The 18,464-nt window shown below is 38.7% G+C and overlaps 1 protein-coding gene across 1 annotated transcript in view; it reads left to right on the top strand.

Annotated features, from left to right (window-relative positions):
• Window positions 1-18,464, top strand: part of Gpd2 (glycerol-3-phosphate dehydrogenase 2) — a 163,327-nt gene that overhangs the window by 97,590 nt on the left and 47,273 nt on the right. The window contains exons 7-8 of the mRNA XM_004629912.3: window positions 16,154-16,318; window positions 17,371-17,515. Of these exons, the coding sequence (XP_004629969.1) occupies window positions 16,154-16,318; window positions 17,371-17,515 (310 nt within the window). The remainder of the gene's footprint in view (window positions 1-16,153; window positions 16,319-17,370; window positions 17,516-18,464) is intronic.

The following is an 18,464-nucleotide window of genomic DNA, read 5'->3' as shown; positions in this document are numbered from 1 at the left end:
CAGAGTAGTGATCTGCAGACACCAGATGAAACAAAGTTGGAAATTCTGAACAAAATCAACAGAGTGACAGAAAATTAGAAGGCCACTTAGTAGAAGGGCTTGGGAAAAAAGAAATTCCCCAATTTTCACCTCTATAACTTGTATTTTTTAAGGAAATTGTGTTTTCTTTAGTAGTAGACAGGGCCACAAATTATAAGTTTCCATGAAGGTTTTCCTAACTCATGCTAACAGATTTGCAGCGCTTTGCATCTGGAAGGAGTCCTTTTGCTTTATGAAAAGCCTACGGGATGTTCAAGTTAGTCCTCACGCTCCATAGGAAGGGAAGTAAGTGCCCATGGGCTGAAAGCAGCAGCAGCCTCTAAGTAAGGAGTGTGTCTCTCCTGTAGCAGTCTGTGATGTGTAATCTCACTGTTTTCAGTTTTCCTTGTATACAGAACCAAACAACAATCCTCTAGAAAATTCTGTGCCACTGCAGCCCTGAGGAGCACTCAACTTTATTGTACATGTCTCTGTATGTTTGGCCGGTGTGTTAAGGGGAAATACAAGTTGAACAGTCTTTTTCTCTGTTGTCAACTCATGAGCTGTGAATTCTCGTAGATCATTGTTCACCTATAAAGCAGCATTTGAGTTTTTGATCCATGTTTTTGCTGCTAGAACTACAGTTCCCCAAATTGTAAGGCTTTTGGACTAGCCTGTCTATCTAGTATAGCATTTTTGTCCTTTCTGTTAGCAGGGCCTCAGGATTAGATGTTACTACCCCTGGTTAGTGGGCTGTTTTGTAATTTATTTAGGACAGGGTCTCTACACAGATTGGGCTCATAGTAATCCTTACTGTTTTTCAGCCTCCCAAGTGTTGGGATTACAGGCATGTTTCATTGTGCCCTGGGGGATGGAAGTGGCACGGCACAGTGGGGATCAAATCCTGGTCCTTCTGTCTGCCTAAGAAGATGCTTTATGCTGAGCTATCTGGCTGGCCCCCACTAGTTAGTTTTGATAAATCTGTTCTCCAGTAAATTCCTGAAAAGTTCCAAAATGGGAAAAAATGTGAATTCCACTGAACTTCCTTATGTAGACTCTTGGGAAGAGATTGACTAAACATCAGCACTTGATACTTCTGCTTGAGGTCTGCTCACTGTAGCCAAAGCTTACCTTATGTCATCTACACATCTATGCATGCATGAAAACAAATACTAATAGCTCTGTCTTAGTTACTTTTTACTTGTTGCTGGGCCAAATACCCAACACTCAAAATGAAGGAAGGAAAGGTTTATTTAGCTCACAGTTACTGGAGGGTTCAGTCCATATTCTGCTGGCTCCAAGGCAAACAACAGCAGTTCATGCCGCAGAAAACAATGAAGAGCAGAGGAGGAGCAGCAGCTGCAGCGGCGTCCATCAAGCCTCTCTCTTCCTTCTGCGCTGACTGCGAAGACCAGCGCTCCACAGTAAAGATAGGAGTTCCTCCAAAGTGGCTCCGCTGAGAAGGTCAAGCTCCTCCAAAGACCAAAGACCAGGACTTCTCCACGGAATTGGGGTGGGGCGGCAGGAAACTAGGCAGGGCGGCTTCCTGCCTTTCTCAATTCCTGGGCCCTGCCCACCTGTAGGGCTAGCACCCACGCTGCTGGATCTGATTCAGCCAAGTTGACACAATGTATCAACTAACACAAGCTCCTAACATTTTTCATATGATATTATACTCTATCCATGGAGATTGGTTTTGTTGTATTAGTCTGATGCCTGGAAAGATGATAAAGGAGGAAACATTTTGCATTGCAAGTTGAAACAACATATAGATTCATATTTTTCTAAGTATGAGATTCTCAGTTTTTTTCTTTTTTGTATTTTTTCATTTATGTATTTGGTACAGGTTCTCTCTGCACAGCTCTGACTCGTAGTGATCCTCCTGTTTTTAGCCTCCCCAGCGCTGGGATTATGGGTGTGTGCCACCACTCCTGGACTCGGTTGCTGGCTCAGCACACCCCAGGGCCAGGCTGGCACACCATACGGAATCAGGGATCAAACACTGGTTCCTGTGCTTGCCAAAGCAGGCACTTAGTCCACTGAGCTATCTTGCAGGCCTGAGATTCTTAGTTTTTATACAGTCATCAGTTTTATTTATGGATGTATGTACTCAGTAATTACATATTAGCATCATATGTCTACCAGGCAATGTAGGCACTGGATAGAATTACACAAGATATTTCTTTTCCTCTTGGTACTGGGGGTTGAAACTGGGGATACTCTGCCACCGAGCCACATACCTAGCTCTTTTTATTTTAAGGTAAAGTCTTGCAAAATTGCCCAGGCAGGACAGGAACTTGCATTCCTGCCCCAGCCTTGATGAATGGAAACTGTGCACAAACCAGTGATTTACGGTAGCACACAGACTTTCTGTGTGAGGATTACACATACCTAAGGTGATTTTGGAGATCCAGACTGGTTTCGTTAAGTAAGTAATACTTTATTCAATCTTAAGAAAGAGTAGTATCACCAGGCAGAGTCAGTGGGGGAGAAGTCAAAGGCAGCACAGGTCAGAAGCATGCAGCATGTGGAGTGCAAGATGCACTGATGGAGTGAGTATGATGTATAAAGGTTTGGGTCGTGGAAGTCGGATGTGCCATGCTAAGGAATTTAATTTGAATTTTATAAGCATTGGGAATCCAGTGAATTAAAAACAGCTCGTGGTACAGGGAACTCAGGACCTAAGAAACATGTTTTTATTACTGATGGGAGAGTCTTGGATAAGATTTGATGCTGGTGTGATGGAACCATAGTAGTCCAGAAAGACAAGGGAAAATATGGGAAAGAGAAAGACACAACACATCAGATAGTATGTTTCTTTGCTTACATTTCCTAGACAACTCAGTGTCCACTACTTAGATTTTCTTATTTTATTAATAGATGGCTTTGTGGTTTCCCTCGTTATATGCCTGCCCTTCTGGACCTTTTTATTAAATCTTTAAATTGGAAATGAGTTACAAAGTTAATGTCAAGTGCTTCTGTATTCTGTTTTCAGGATAATCTAGATCTTTTAAAACTTCGTAATATGGGCTTTAAAAAATATCTGTGCTTGCCCAACTGCTTTATGCCAGCATTTTGGAAAGAATATAAGTCTTTAAAGCAGTGTTAGAGATATAAACCCTCTGGAGAGTGTAGACTCCCTGATGCATGCTAAGTTTGTACTTACCCAGGTGGAAGAAGGTGAGGAATAGCCAAAGCTCTAGACAGAAAAAAGGCATGTCAGTTGCAACATGGTCTCAGCTTGGGCGTAGTTCTCACCAGTCTCATATAGGGGTATTGGTGGTTTATTTATTTATTTTTAACCTGTACCATATTAAGATCTTACTTTGACAAGTCACATTTTTGATTTATAGTCTGTGCTTTTGGCATATGCTGTAGTGGCATTAGCCAACTCCAGACACATACTGAATTCATTATGTACCTTATGTATGTAAGTAGTAATACTTACTTATAATGAACATACGCTAACATCAAAGTACTGGGAGGTTGTTTTAGAAAAGTGTCTTTGTACAGTGCTCCCCAGAAGTTTAGAGATAAGTGTTAAAGACTAATGCTGCATTTTAAGTTGTATTTTAATGGAGCATTATAATTTTGCCCTCTTCTTAAGGTGAATAGTCTGTTGCAATCTTCTTGAATCTTTGATTCTGAAGCTTGGCTTTTAATTAGAATTCCACATTTTTTACACATAAATTTGTTTGTGATCAGATGAATGAAGAACTCAAAAAGCAAAACTGAATTTAATCTGAGATTATGATATTGACAGTAGGTAAGGTATTCTTTTTTTTTTTTTTAATTTCCCATAAATGGTGAGAAATCTAGAGAGTCTATTGATAACTATTTGGGTAGCATTAAACCTTAGACTATGTCCCCTCAGAGTTTTTTGGTTCTTAAAATGTGGGCATCCTTCAGTAGTATTTGAGACCAGGACTTTTCCGAGACAGGGTAGTAGAGGCTGAGAAGTGAGCCAGCAATAGGTTCGGCTCAAGGCCTCATTTGGCTCAGAGCAGGCTGATGGGACACTCTGAATGCCCACCTCACTCATCTGTGTGTGGGATCTGATCAAAGGTCTGAGCAGAGCATAGGTCTTCTTTGTGAGGTGATCCAAGGAATCAAATATGACAGTAGTTTGGAGTTTCTTTGGGAAGAAGGAGAGTATTTGGAGGATACTAGCAACTTGCTTTTTTTCAGCACTGGGGCCTAAACCCAGGGGCTTTGCACTGAGTGATCTATCCCCAGCCCTTTAATACAGTTATACACTAGAATATATAATGAATGTGTATATATTATGCATATATAAATATTTGAATACAGAAAATATCTATTACATATTTTTTGGCAGGCTTTTGTAAATTGACTAAGTGGCCCAGGCTGGGCTCCAACTTGATATCCTAGCTCAGTTTCCCAGAGTGCTGCAATTATAGGCACATTATACCCTGCCCTGCTGAGACTCTAGGCAACTCTTTGAAATGCAAAGAAGCCATTCCTTGAGGGAAAGGAATGTCAGCTCTGGCTAAGCAGGCTGAGATGGAAAAAAGTTCTAGTGAAAAAGAACACAGGCGCAATTCCAAGTGCTGAGAAAAAGAAAGTGGCTAGTGTCCTCCAAATACTCTCCTTCTTCCCAAAGGAACTCCAAAGTACTGTCACATTTGATTGGTTGGGTCACCTCACAAAGAAGACTGCTGCTCTGCTTAGACCCTTGATCAGACCCCACACACAGGTGAGAAGTGATGTGGGCATTCAGAGTGTCCCATCACTGGATGCACATCCTTGTGTTTAGGGTGTTTGTCAGGGGATGACAGCCTGTTGAGCATCAGAGATTCCCTTGGCCAGGGTCCCCTGAAGGCAGATCACTGTTGGTGGGTGGATAGTAGTTTCTGGTGGGATTAAGGTCTTTTGTCGTCTGCAGGTGCAGTCAGGGTTAACTCAATGGCTGGGTGGGGCTGAGCCTTCTGGTTGAAGGCTGCCAGTAGTTTTGACAGAGCAAGGCAAGGGCACCTTGACTGTCTCTGAAATTAATTAAGGTCTTTCTTTCAGAGCAAGCATTTCCAGGAAGACCTTGAGAATCACTGGGAATATGAGCTAGAAACCCCAGTTACAGAAACATAGAATTTGATTCTTTGTACAGCAGTAGCTATAGTATGTACCAGCTTTGTATTTAAAGGTTGAAAGAAAGGCCAATACATATATTTTTGATTTGTTTTGGCATTGTATGCTATCTAAATTCGTAATTTATTCTTTTAAATTACAGGAAATGATTAGAAGTAGGAAGTGTGTGGTCTGTTTTTTGAGTTCTGTTACATTTACCGTGCTCCAGCATTTCAAGGAGAAAAGGAAAATTTTTAACATTCATTATAATCTTACGTTGAAAGAACTATCTGTAGTATGATTTCATTTTATTTGTAATTTATATAATAGTTTGTCAGTAATAAGTCCGTTGCTGCTTTATTGAATTATTTCATTTGTAAACACTTACATATTTATTGAGTGCAAATTTGAGTCAAACTGTCTAAAATACTGGAAGCATCTTTCTCTAGCCCAGAGGGTATTGATTACAGCTGTAGTTATTTGCCTCTTTCCAAATGCAGAGGAGTTTTGAGTGTTCAGATGTTTTATGTCAACAAATTTGTTGATAAAAATATGGCTATACCATCTGGGCTAAAATTTTATATATACATTTGTAATATTGGCACAATTGATTGTTAAGTATATTATGTATAAACTCCCTTTTTATGTCTTTTTTATCTGGAAGGTAAATACTTATTTTAGGACATAATGAAGTTAGGTTATTTATATCTCAGTGTGTTGCCTCGGCATGTGGTTTTGGTTATAAAGAATCATTGTTTCATCACTTCTCTTAGGGTGATCAGGCTGTGGTAAATTGATTGGTAGTAATACAACTCACAGTCCTAATGAATTGATTTCTTTAGGAAGGCATTGTTGTCCTTGATAGAGCCAAATTCCTGGAGTGATGGTGGGGGATAGAACCAAAGTCTTTTACTTTTAATTTATTCATTCTTATGAGAAATGAAACCTTCATGTAAATGAGATGACTCAGATGGCTGTTTAAGAAAACATCCAGTAGGCAAGCTTGTTTATATAATCAGATTAATGTATGAATTTTGCTTCATAACCATTGTGTTCCAGCAGAACAACTGGATGTTCTTGCTGTAGATGGAAACAGTATGTATTAAGGCTATATTTGTCAGGATGTGAACCTGAATATTTTGCTTTTCTAGTTCAATTTCTCTCTTCCTCCTTTCTTCCCTCTCTTTCTCTCTCTTTTTTGTCTGGTACCAGGGAGTGAATGAGCCCACAGCCTTAAATATGCTAGACAAATACTCTGTCACTGAGCTGTATGCTCATAACCCCACTTCCCACTTTTTTTTTTTTTTTTTTAAAGAATCGGCCTTTTTTTGTTTGTTTGGTTCTTTTTTGTGGAACCAGAGATTGAACTCAGGCCCTTGTGCTTGCCAGACAAGCGCTTATTCTACTGAGCCATCTCCCCAGCCCCTCATCTCCCACTTTTAAAAACAATTTTATTGGACAGTCTCAATAAATCCACCAGGCTGGCTTCAGCCTTTTGAGTAACTGGGTTCACGGGCAGGCAACATCATACAGCCAGCTCAGAAATTGACTGTTTCTTTTTCTTTTAGAGAATTAAAAAAAAAAAAAAAAAAAAAAAAAAGGAATCAAGCCCCAAATAAAGTTTTCCAGTAAACACTGAATCTGTATTTTTTTTTTTTTTTTTTAAACTGAACCGGGGATTGGACTCAGGCCCTTGCACTAGCCAGGCAAGCGCTTACTCTACTGAGCCATCTCCCTGTCCCCATAAATCTGTACTTCTAAGAGATATTATTTTGATAACTGAGGAATGTTTACTGTTTGGACATAAAACACACTTTTTAAGAAAGAGAGAATGAAAGTCAGTTTAGTAGAAGCCTTTTTTTTTTTAACAATAATTTTATTCTACAGTGCTTTTATATATGCTTGAATCTGGCCATTTCAGTGGTTGTAGTGATCAGCAGAGGAATGGATATTAGCCCTACTTGACAGATGAAGGAACAGCCTAAGGAAGAAGATGTGCTCAAAACCCGAGTTTGTTGTCTGTGGTCTGGTCCTGAGCTCAGGCATGGTGAGTCTCCAGGCCCAGCCAGTCCTGGGCCAAGGAGTGGTAGACTGCTGTTCATGTCAGTACTCCAGAGCTTTCTCTCAGATAGGATGCTGAGCTCTGGTCAACCTGATTTGATAACAATTCGATAAGATGTGGAATCTTCTATGATTAGAGAGAGAAATCTGATAAGGTACAAGAGTCACTGTGAAACAGATAAAGGCTCTCAAAAGGCTGCTTCCAGCTAGTATTCCCTGGCTGGTCTTTAGCACATGCTTCCTTGTGTTCATTATGTAGCTCTCACTCAGAATCACCCCTGGGGCAGATTGAGCCATTCTAGCATTTTCTGAAAAATCATGCATATATATTCACACACACATGAACAGGGGGCCAAAGTGAGAGTCCTGTGTAAACAAAAGGATTAATTTCCTTTACTAGTACTTGCATGAAAGATAATTTAGTTACATCGAAGAACCTCTCTCAGTTTATTATATAATTGGGTTCTCAACTGAAAGTTGACTTATTTGACTTATTTGTGAGTGAAATTTAAAGACTTGTTAGAGTTGAGTGATACCGGAGAGACATCATTTTCCAATTTCTAGCTTGAGCACTAAGGAAACTAAAGTAGAGAACTAAAGACTGGGCTAGGGTTTTTGTGGCAGGAGAATAAAAAAAATGCCAACTTTAGGAAAAAGAAAATTTTTTCAAAGGACATAGAGCAGCAGTAGAAATGCTTCTGAAGTGGGGAAGAGGCTTTCAGGCTAGGAAGGAAACCCAAGCTGAACTACAATACTACATAATTATCTCTTATGGAAACAACCCCCTTGTGAGTGGTTACTAATTTAGAACTCAGATTTTCTGATATTTCCCAGGATACGAAGTTTATAACTACTATTGATTACCTTTGTAAAAATTAGCAGAGGTTCTTTACATTTTAAAAGAAATAATATCCCCCAGATTAGGATTTTGTAATTCTATTATTTCCACACAATCTATTACCCCATCAACATACTTTTCCTCTCAATTAAAAGCCATTCTATTGTTCTCCTGTCCTGTGACAAACGGTGGAAAAAGAAAATAAACTTGTTCATCAGTGGTTAAAAGTGAAGGAGAGACTAGAGATTAAATATTATGAATTTTAGGATAAGTTTGCCAGATTGGTGAGCAATAAAATGAGAAAGGGGGGGAGAGAGAGAGAGAGAGAGAGAGAGAGGAGTGGGGAGGGGGAGGGGAGAGAGGGGAGAGAGAGAGAAGAGGGAGAGAGAGACCCCTTAATTAGAACTGGGAAAATATACGGATTTTTTTCCCTCCTTCATTAAAAAAAAAAAAAAAATCATTTTAGGCCATAACTATGACTTGTAAGTGTAAAGTGCTTTGCTTTCCAGTAATTTTTTACCTTTTAATAACATAAATATAGTCATGAGTCACACTTACTGTGAACTGTTTGCATTCTAGCATGCATTACTACCTACCTGCATTACTAACTGCTGTGTTATAGCATGTGTCCAACAGTAACTCCTGTGTTAATCCCACTGTCACTCCTCTTGCATAGATGACAGGCTAGAACTTTAGATGAAGCAGCTGGAATGAGTTAGTTAGAATATACAGGGCTGGACCTTAAGCTACACTGCTATGCAAGAAGCTTTGAAAATTTTTCCTGTAAGTAAAGAGAGAAAAGAAATGGCTTGATTTCTCAATAAAATTATTTTTATAAAAAGAAAGAAGGAAATGGCTTGAGCATTGGGTTTGGTGGCATTTTAAGAAAACTGGAAAGAACAATGTGTGTTCAAGGTACTGGTTAAGGCTTTGGGAACATGTGACTTTTCCAGTGTAGCTGTAAACTCCTGTGAGCAAATGGATCAGTCTGACCTTTTCCATTTTCTAATGTCCACAGTGACACTTGCTCAGTGCCTGGAATATTACAGGTATTCAATAAATATTTTTAAAAGAAATGGATCTCCAGCATTGTCAGGTCAGTTTTGTCAGATGGAAATACCATACCGTCTGGAGTACAGCTTGGTAGGGAGAGAGTAGCCTTCCTGTAAAGCTGAGCATTTCACAGATAAACAAGGAAGCACAGCCAGGGTTTTTAGGCCACAAAACTGTGTGGTCCATAAAAGTCTCTATAGTATGTCTTACTTTTCCTTTCCAACTTTTTTCAATTAATTTTTGTCACATTGCTCTCTTTCCAGTTTTCCTCTTAAAATGTACAAACAACTATTTTTGGCTCATGCTAGAGAAAGAATTGATTGTCCTGGAGCAGGCACAGGGAGTCTTCATTGTAAACTAATGTATAGAACATTTTTGTACAGAAATAGCTAATGAATACCCAAAGCATTCTGTTGTTTGCAGTTTAAATGTGGTTTCATTTTTGTTCAACTCTCGCTAGATTCCTAACTGTCTGAGAAGTAGAAAACTTACTCCTCATTAGATTCATTTAAACTTTTGCAAGAAAGAAAAGCCCTGAGGGTATAGAAACTTTATGTACTTGAGTGTCATGTTAGGCATTTGACAATGTTTCTTTCGTTTACGTGGGGCCAAAGACCCCAGTTCCACCCTGATTGCTAATTATTCAGATCGTAAATAGCTTATTCTAGAACTTAGGGTGAGACAAAAGAGACAGGAAGGAACAAAAGGCCCATGATAATAAAAAAGATACTGTGAAAAGAAAGGCTGGGCAGAATTATGATGCAGGTCACATCCTGTGCCCGCATTTAATTATGCCTTTGTATTTAATAATAAAAATGATTACATACTCAATGCTAACAGGTGTCCCTTCTTGAGAACTGTAGTATGAATAAGTGACAGCAAATTATTCCCAATTCATAAACTTGGAATATTATGCTTTTATTTAGTGTTTTACCAGTCTATATCAAGGATATCTTCTGCAAAAGTGTACTAAATTTGAATATTTTTAAACTTAAAAATATAAAATATTTTTAAACTTAAATAAAATTTAAACTACTGAATATATCTAAAACATAGGTGGGTACTTTGAAGTATAAATGAAAGAAAAAATGCTTCTGTAGACACTTAAGTACATTGAGGTCATACTAATACTATAGTCACACCTTAGTACTTTATGCTTTTATATAAGCTTTGGATGTAATTACAAATTAGTAGTGATTAAAGTTTATGAGTAGTCATGCTGTTGGAATGTCATTGCCTTAATTGCTCAGGTTTTATTGCTTATGCATTGAAGTGGTCATCCCTTCTTTGATGTTGTCTGGGTGATTCGCTGGTGTCCGCTAAAGTTGCATTTCTGTGTGGAGGTATTGGTTGACTATGAGAAATGGCACAATCTTTCCCAGGATGCCTGGGGTGCATTGCCACATATTTCTTACTCTTCCCCTGGTATTAGCTATCCTGCAGATGCGCTTTTCATGTAAAGATTGACATTTACATGGGCCAGTTACATGCCCTGTGTGATTTCAGAGGTACCTTGCTCCCCTTTTTGTGTGGGACACAGATGCCCAGAGGAAGGCACTGTTTACCCATGTTCCCTCTGCTACATTGGTGACACTCCCAAAAGTGGCAACCCAGCTTTTCCAAGCCCAGAGCCACCCTGCACAATTGCTTACAGGTGTGGGTCCTCTCCGAGGGGTTTCCATTTGCTTCCCTGACCCTTGCCACTCCTCATGCACAACCAACACTTCTAGAATGGATTTATTTTGGACATTGTGTATTGTCATAAGTCACTTACGAAACTTATGTTCTTTTTCTTTTTTAAATTTACTTATCACCCATATTCAAAGTAGAATTTAATCCACTTACATGCCTGTGTGTGAATATACCGTTTTTACTGTGGCTCTACCTGCACACTTCCATCAGAAGAGAAATTTTAAATGTAATGATTATTTTTGATGAGTCTGAGTTTAGCAGACTGCAAAGGGGAAGCTGTCAGAGAGGTCATTGTGACACTTTCGGTCTGAGGCAATGAAGCATGCTCTGTGGATTTGTTAGAAATGGGAAGAAAGCTGTTGGGAGATATTCTTGCTCGCAGCCCTCCTTCCTTCCTTCCTTGCTAGAAGTAGTCAGTGTCATCACACAATCCCCGGTCAGAGTACAGGGAGACTGAAAGAAATATTCCCAGCAGTAGCAGTTTTCATTGCTGGTAAAGTAATGGGTAGGTATTATTTAAATTAAAAGTTATTTTTCTAACAATTAGATTTTCTATGCTGCTAGATAGATACCACACAAACAGGTCAGTGCATACACAAACCTGCACAACAGCAGACCACTTAGAAGTGTACTGGATTGAAAGGAAGATTGTGTGTAGACTCTCATAGGAGTACAAATTTTAGACCTACAGGAGCAGGAAAATGCCAACTAATTTGTTATTTTTTTATTTACTCTCTCTTCACACACTCAGTGATTATTTTTGCAGCTATTTTGCTTGTTAACTTAGTGACTCCAAGGAGAACAATAGTGCTGTCTCCAAATTATTTACATGTAAGGCCCATCTATCTTTTAGGTACAGACACTGTAAAATGTGTGTGGTCACCCATATTCCACTTAAATACCTCTCACTATTTGGTGTGCAGGACCACTGAGGGGTAAGATAAAATCTTCTCTCCCACCACCAACTTTATTCTTTTTCGTGGGTGGATTTTATATTTTGTTTTTCTAAACAACAGAAAACAGTTATAGTTCCACCTCGTATGGGCTTCCTCCCCCAAGAGCTGTAAGCTCAGTATGTGCACATATGTAAGATTTCAAGTGCAAACGAGAACAGAGCAGGAAACAGATTTTCACAGTTGCCGTCTGGGTCCTTGTGCAAGTGCCAATGTAAAGCTGCTCGCTGAACAGTGAAGCACAGTATAATGTTGCCTGGCTCTGAGGAAACGGATTAGAAAATCTAAACTTCAAAGCAGATCAATGGAATAGGGATTTGGAATTACTGTACCACATTTCAGTGATATACAGTGTTGTCAAAACCTTTTTCCTACAGAAGTACAATTATGGGCAGCATTGAGATACCTTTCAAAATGCCAGGAAAGAGGGTTGGGGAAATTTAGTTAAGAATAAGAAAGTATGTTGCTTATAACCCAGGAAGCATATGCTGCAGCATCCAGGTATCTCAGGGTGATGGGTAGGGAGGAGGGGGAGGAGATTTGTCCTGAATCCAGGGAATCGTATGGGTCAAGAGGGCTGTCTAGAAAGAAGAGGGATGTTGGGTGGAGGTTTAATCTCTTGGGCTCAGTGGGGAAGAATTACTTGCTCAACTTTTAGAAGCTAATAATAACTACCTTTAAATTTTGCAGAGGAAGGGGCAACATGTGGGCTAGATCCTGAAGAAATCATATATGATCATTCTTCCTTGCCTTTTCATGTATTCATCTTTATTTAAGTTGAATTCAAACTTTAAGTTTATTCAACTTTAAATACTAGTTAAAGTAATGAAAGGCCTAGTTTAGGGTTAAATTCAAATTTTATATTTTCCTAGCATTTTGAATGTTTCTGATTTTTCTCTATGCCCCTCAAATGTCTTGCAATCAATTTATTCATGTCTGTTTTTTTTTTCCCAGTAAGAAATAAGGCATTTCAATCCATAGTTAGAGATAAGATGTTCGATACCCATCTAACATTTTGGATAGAGTTTGGCTAAATTAACATTTTAACACTTAGTGGAAACATTCCACTGTGCCTGGTACTAATAAGAAAAGGAGGGAGGACAAAGGGAGAAGGAGAGGAAGGGGTAGGGAGAAGAGAGGGGCAGAGAAGAAAAAGAGGAGGAGAAAAGGAGGGAGGGAGGAGAGAGGGACAGACTGGTTGATTGTTGTTTCTGTGAGTAGATGTATGTATGAATGAATATGGTATTGGAAAGACTATTTAAAAAAAAAAAAAAAATGGTACCTGCAAGATACAAAACTGCTCCAGGAGAAGGAGGAGTAAACAGCTTTGCTTTGGTGGGTGGGCCGGGACAAAGACCAGGGAGACTTCATAAGAAGATACTTGAACCAGATCATAACATGAACAGTAGTTTTCCAGAGTTTCCAGCATGGTACCTAGCAGCAAGTGTGGGTAAAGGCAATAAGGTGTAGAACAGCTGGAATGTTTAGGGAGGGTACAAATAATTTGCCAGTCATGGATAATAGGAATAATGTGACAAGGGTTTTGACGGATGATTAACATGTTATGAAGGGGGTCTGTTCGTAACATTCCTGATGAATTGGGGGCAAGTACTGTTGAGTGCTAGGAAAAACAAGGAGCATTGATCCTCACCTTAGAATGTATTGGGATTTAGGAGACAATTAGGGTGCCAGGCATGGTGGTGCATGCCTTGCAGTCCCAGCACTTGGGAGGCTGAGGCAAGAGGTTTGCAGTGAGTTTGAGGCCAAGCTTGTGTATTGGTCAGGGTTTTACTTAGAGGAACAGATATAATATAAGGAACAGATATTAACACAAGATATACATTGTATAAGGAATTACAAGATTGGCTTATGATAGTCAACCGCAGGCATCTGCACACCCCAGACTGAGGAGTTCAGTCTCCAGGTCGGAAGCTCAATGCTGTGCTCCGTGCAAATCTCTGTTTTTCTGCTAATGGGTCTACGAGGGAAGACTGAAGAGTCTGAAGGTGAAGGATCCAAGCCCGAGGTGGAAGAGTCTGGGCTGCAAGCCAGGCGCTGAAGTCCAAGCCAAATGCGAAGACTGAAGACTGAAGCTCTTTGACCAAGTAGAAGATCGACTACTTCCTCAGCCTCTTTATATGGTCTGTTTGTGCTGAATCACTCTGGGAGCAGAACCAATTGTGCCCCAGGGCGGGACCCCCACCAGTGGAAGTGCACTGCAGAGTCATCTGGTCAAGTTGACACAATGTATCAACCACTACACTTTGGCGACAAAGTGTGTTCAAAGCCAGCCTGAATCACTTAATGAGACCCTGTCTAAAAATAAAAGATATTAGGGAAACATATTCTAGTGTGGAAATAACAGAGCCTGACAAACTATACTGCTACTTTAGTATAAAATATACAACTACCAAGACTGATATTGAGATTTTTTTAGAATTTTAAAATGTATTAAAATTTTATATTTTCAAACTCCTCATAGAGTTTGTATGGATATATCACTTGACTAAGAAATTTGTTACTTACTGAGTAAAATTTCTGCCTGGATCCTTGGAATAGTAACTTCATTTAGGATTGAAAATAATTCATTTGCACATAGCTATCCAGAGACATCCTGTCTGTAAGTCAACACAGCTGAATGAGGAAAGTTCCCTGTGATATACTTTCCTCTGCTAGGTAGGATGTTTTATTGTTACATACACACATTTGTCATAAAGATGGGGTGGGATAAGTACTATGTCTCTCCTTAGGCTGAAAAGGAAATTTAGAGGGGAATTTTTGTATAGTTTCTCTGGACTGTGTGCTTGTAACTTTTTAGAGCTTATTTCTGTTGTATTGTTTTTATTTTATTTATTTTTTTAACTTGTATGTGTGTGTGTGTTTGGGTGCATGTGCTTAGGTGCACACACCCATGATTGCTGGGGAGCTAGTCAGGGTCTTGTACATACTAGGCAAGTGCTTTATCACTGAGCTAAAACATAGACTACATAAGACCAGTTTTAAGTAGGAGCTCTACGTTAATAAAAGTTGTTTTCTTAAACTTAACTTTGAATGCAGGTGCTATTTTGATCCTCAGAATATATTGAGCTGAAAGTAATAGAATTGCTATTCTTTCTTCTTAATTGCTCAGCTAGTTCAGTTGTTATTGATGTTTTCTTTTCCTACTTTCAGTCTCTTAGTTTTTGTATTGGAAACTGCAGGAAAATATATTTTGTGGTAATACAGGATACATTCTAAGATAACGTCAAAGTAGTAAATATTTTGCATATTTTGGTTTAATGAATGTTTTCCCCATGATTGTGCTTATAATTTGGGGAAAGGTTCTCGGCTACGATTGCATTAGCTCAGCGGTTTTAGAATAAGATGTTTGTGGGAGGGGCGACAGAAGCTTCAGTCATTGATTCTCTCTTTATAACTGCCCTTTTAGCTAGAACAGATTACTTGGTAGTGCTTCTGGCCCTGCACAGACTGAATCACAAGGAAGGAACTTTACATAAACCATTTATACTCAATGTTTGGTATGCTGGCAACATAAATCAACAACAATATCCATTACAAATTCATCCCTTTATCAGTATTATCTTGATAGAACTGATCCCACTGTGTGGGAACTTGAACTCTGCTTCAATACATCTAGCCCTGGATAATTAATTATTCAGGGCACAGAGAACCTGGCCCCAGCAATGTAGAGTAATTCTTCCTGGTCAGCGTTAACTCCACTGGCAATAATAAATAGAAAAAGTCTCCAGTGATGCCAGTATTTTAAAGTGATTAATCATCTTTCCCCCCCAACCTCCCCCTTAGTTTTCTTTAACTAGGATTTTTCAGCAATAAATCTTTAACAATACAGGTAGGAATTGTTCAGTAATTAAATTTTGCCCAGCTTAATTTCTTACCTTTTATGTGAAATTAAGAAACGTTACATTTTAAGGAGCCCTGATCAAAATTCAAACCAAGAAAAATCTTTATGGAATACAGATATATTCTCTATGGATGAGTAAATTCTCATTTTGAATATTAGATAGAACACATACTCATAAAAATTGTTCATCAACACCAGTTGGGGTGTCAGATATTCTGAAGTTTTGAATTGCTTCACTTTCATGCTTATGGTTTTTCTGTATTAGGAAGAATCTGACATACACATATGTTCCTACATGGAAAGAATAATTACTTATTTCTTAACTTCCAGATAATTGATGTCAGCTTCTTAGAAAAGGAATATTTTTTCTCTGTTTTGTGCACACAAAATGTACTTGCTGAAGTGTTAGGTAAATGCCTGACTGAGGGTGACCATATATTTCCAAATTACACCCCATAAGCTGCCCAGCCATCATGTATATTTTGAGCGACAGGGACAGATGTGACATATCTCTTGTGACATACTTCTGTACCACCAGTCTGTGGCTCGAGGTGACTCCTGTCTGTCCCCGGATGCTTTTCTCTGCCGCAGGACAGCACAACGATGCACGGATGAACCTTGCCATTGCTCTCACTGCTGCCAGGTATGGGGCTGCCACAGCCAATTACATGGAGGTGGTGAGCTTGCTCAAGAAGACAGACCCTGAGACGGGGAAAGAGTGTGTGAGCGGAGCCCGGTGCAAGGATGTCCTCACAGGTAGGCCAAGTGGGAAGGAACTATTTCTTAGCATTTTGTCTTCCTTCTAGGATGTCTAAATTATAATTTTTGTGTTACTTTAAGCCAAACTTCAGAGTCACTTTAATTATATTCTTTATTGTTAACAATGGCTGGTTTAACATGAAAATTTTCCTCTGTAGGACTTGACAATTCCTTCCCCTTTGTGTTAATAATGATAATAATAATGCCCACAAGGGCCAGCCTGATAGCTCATTGGACTAAAGCGCCTGCTTGGGCAGAGTGTAGTGGCCAGGGTTTGTTTCCCAGCTTACTGTGTTGGCAAAATCCCCATGACATGCTGAGACAGAGATTGAGACTGGTGGCGTGTGCCTGTAATCCCAGCACTTGGGAGGCTGTAAACAGAAGAATCACTACGAGTCTGATCCACGTAATAAGATCCTGTAGACCCTGTAAGACCTTGCCCTAAATACAGAAAAGAAAAAAAATAATGCCCACAAAATTCCCACATCTTTGAATGCATTTCATTTTTTTTTCAAAAAGATATTGTTAATAAAATTAAGTAAATATGCCAAATTTCAAAGTGTCACTTAGGTGACATTTATACATCACTAAAGTCAGTCATCTTTAACTCTGGTTACATTGTTACTCTTGTCCTTTTCCTGTAGCCATGTAGGCAGTTGGAAAATTGCATCATTCTTGAATAAAATCAACTCTGAGAATCCATTGTCTCACAGCAGTGCTGTTTGCACATGTGAGTTTCAGGACACAGTGGCTTATTTACTCATTTTATTTGCTTCATGATTGCCACTTAATCCTGGGTATTTCATAAATAGACTGAGAAACAGTGAGAAGGTGGCACGCTTTTTCCTTTAATTTGGACTTGTTTGGGTGAATTTACTTAGGAGTGAGGCTTTGGTTTGGCTCGTCGGTAACTCTGGCTGCTCATGTCCCTTCCTGTAGTATGCAGTGTACTTCACCATAGGTTAAGTTAATAGATGAATTAATAATCCACAGCATCAGTGAGCAGAGAAACAAATGGGTTGCATGATTGATGCTTCTTTCTTTTACAGGGCAGGAATTTGATGTGAGAGCCAAATGTGTTATCAATGCTACAGGACCTTTCACAGACACAGTTCGCAAAATGGATGATAAGAATGCTGCAGCTATTTGCCAGCCGAGTGCGGGTGTCCATATTGTGATGCCGGGTTATTACAGGTAACTGCATTTCATCTTACTGGCCAGCACCTGAGAAAGGGGGACACAAGTAATTGTCTATGCATTTAATTTCTCCCTGAGTACTCTTCTTAATAAGATGTGGTCTACATGCTGCTTATAATGATGAGAAATAAGAAAAGAGCTCTTTAAAAGCAAAATACAAGCCAGCCTTGAGAATGACTTTGCAATTTGCAGCTGTACTTGTTTCTAAGGAATAATGATTTGGTATCTATTTTTAATTAAAAATTTTTTTTAAAAAAATGTATTTAGTACAGGATCTACAGGGTCTCACTACACAGATCAGACTTGTAGTGATTCTCCTGTTTTCAGCCTCCCAAGTGCTGGGATTACAGGCACATGCCACCACATCCAGTGGGATCTACTTTTTTACACTATATTTTGTTCAATGTAGTCATTTTTGACACTAAGTATTAATAAAAATTAATATTAATTTTTGAATTATACTTTTAATAAAACAGTAAAAATTAATTTTGTAAAATTCTCAGATTTGCTTATTATAATGTAAAATATTGGCTAGTCTAGTATTCTTAGGATAACTTTTGAAGTATGCTTTAAAAGATATTATAGCAAATAAAAAGCAGATGTAATTTCCAGTGTATCAAATTAACAAAGATAAGTGAGGATGAAGAAATGAACAGGGTGAAACATAAAATTATTTAAGATGGGTAATCAGTACATGGAAGACTTTGCTACTTATTATATACTTGAAATTTTTCATTAATTGAAAATAAAACATGTTTCTTTTCAAATTACTAATAATGTTTATGCCTAAAGTATATTTCACAGCATCTGTAGATAAATTCTGACTATGCTGAGAGTACAGAAAACATATACTTTTTTTACTTCCATATATGGTAGATCTAGTAGGCAAACTAATAATTCTATATAAAATAGTAACTTATAAGAAAAGCTATTCATCGCTTCTCGA

Source organism: Octodon degus, unplaced genomic scaffold, assembly GCF_000260255.1.
Source record: "Octodon degus isolate 3935 unplaced genomic scaffold, OctDeg1.0 scaffold00032, whole genome shotgun sequence".
In the NCBI taxonomy this organism is placed as follows: domain Eukaryota; kingdom Metazoa; phylum Chordata; class Mammalia; order Rodentia; family Octodontidae; genus Octodon; species Octodon degus.
Note: the sequence above shows the minus strand (reverse complement) of the source record. Positions and strands in the feature narration are given on the sequence as shown.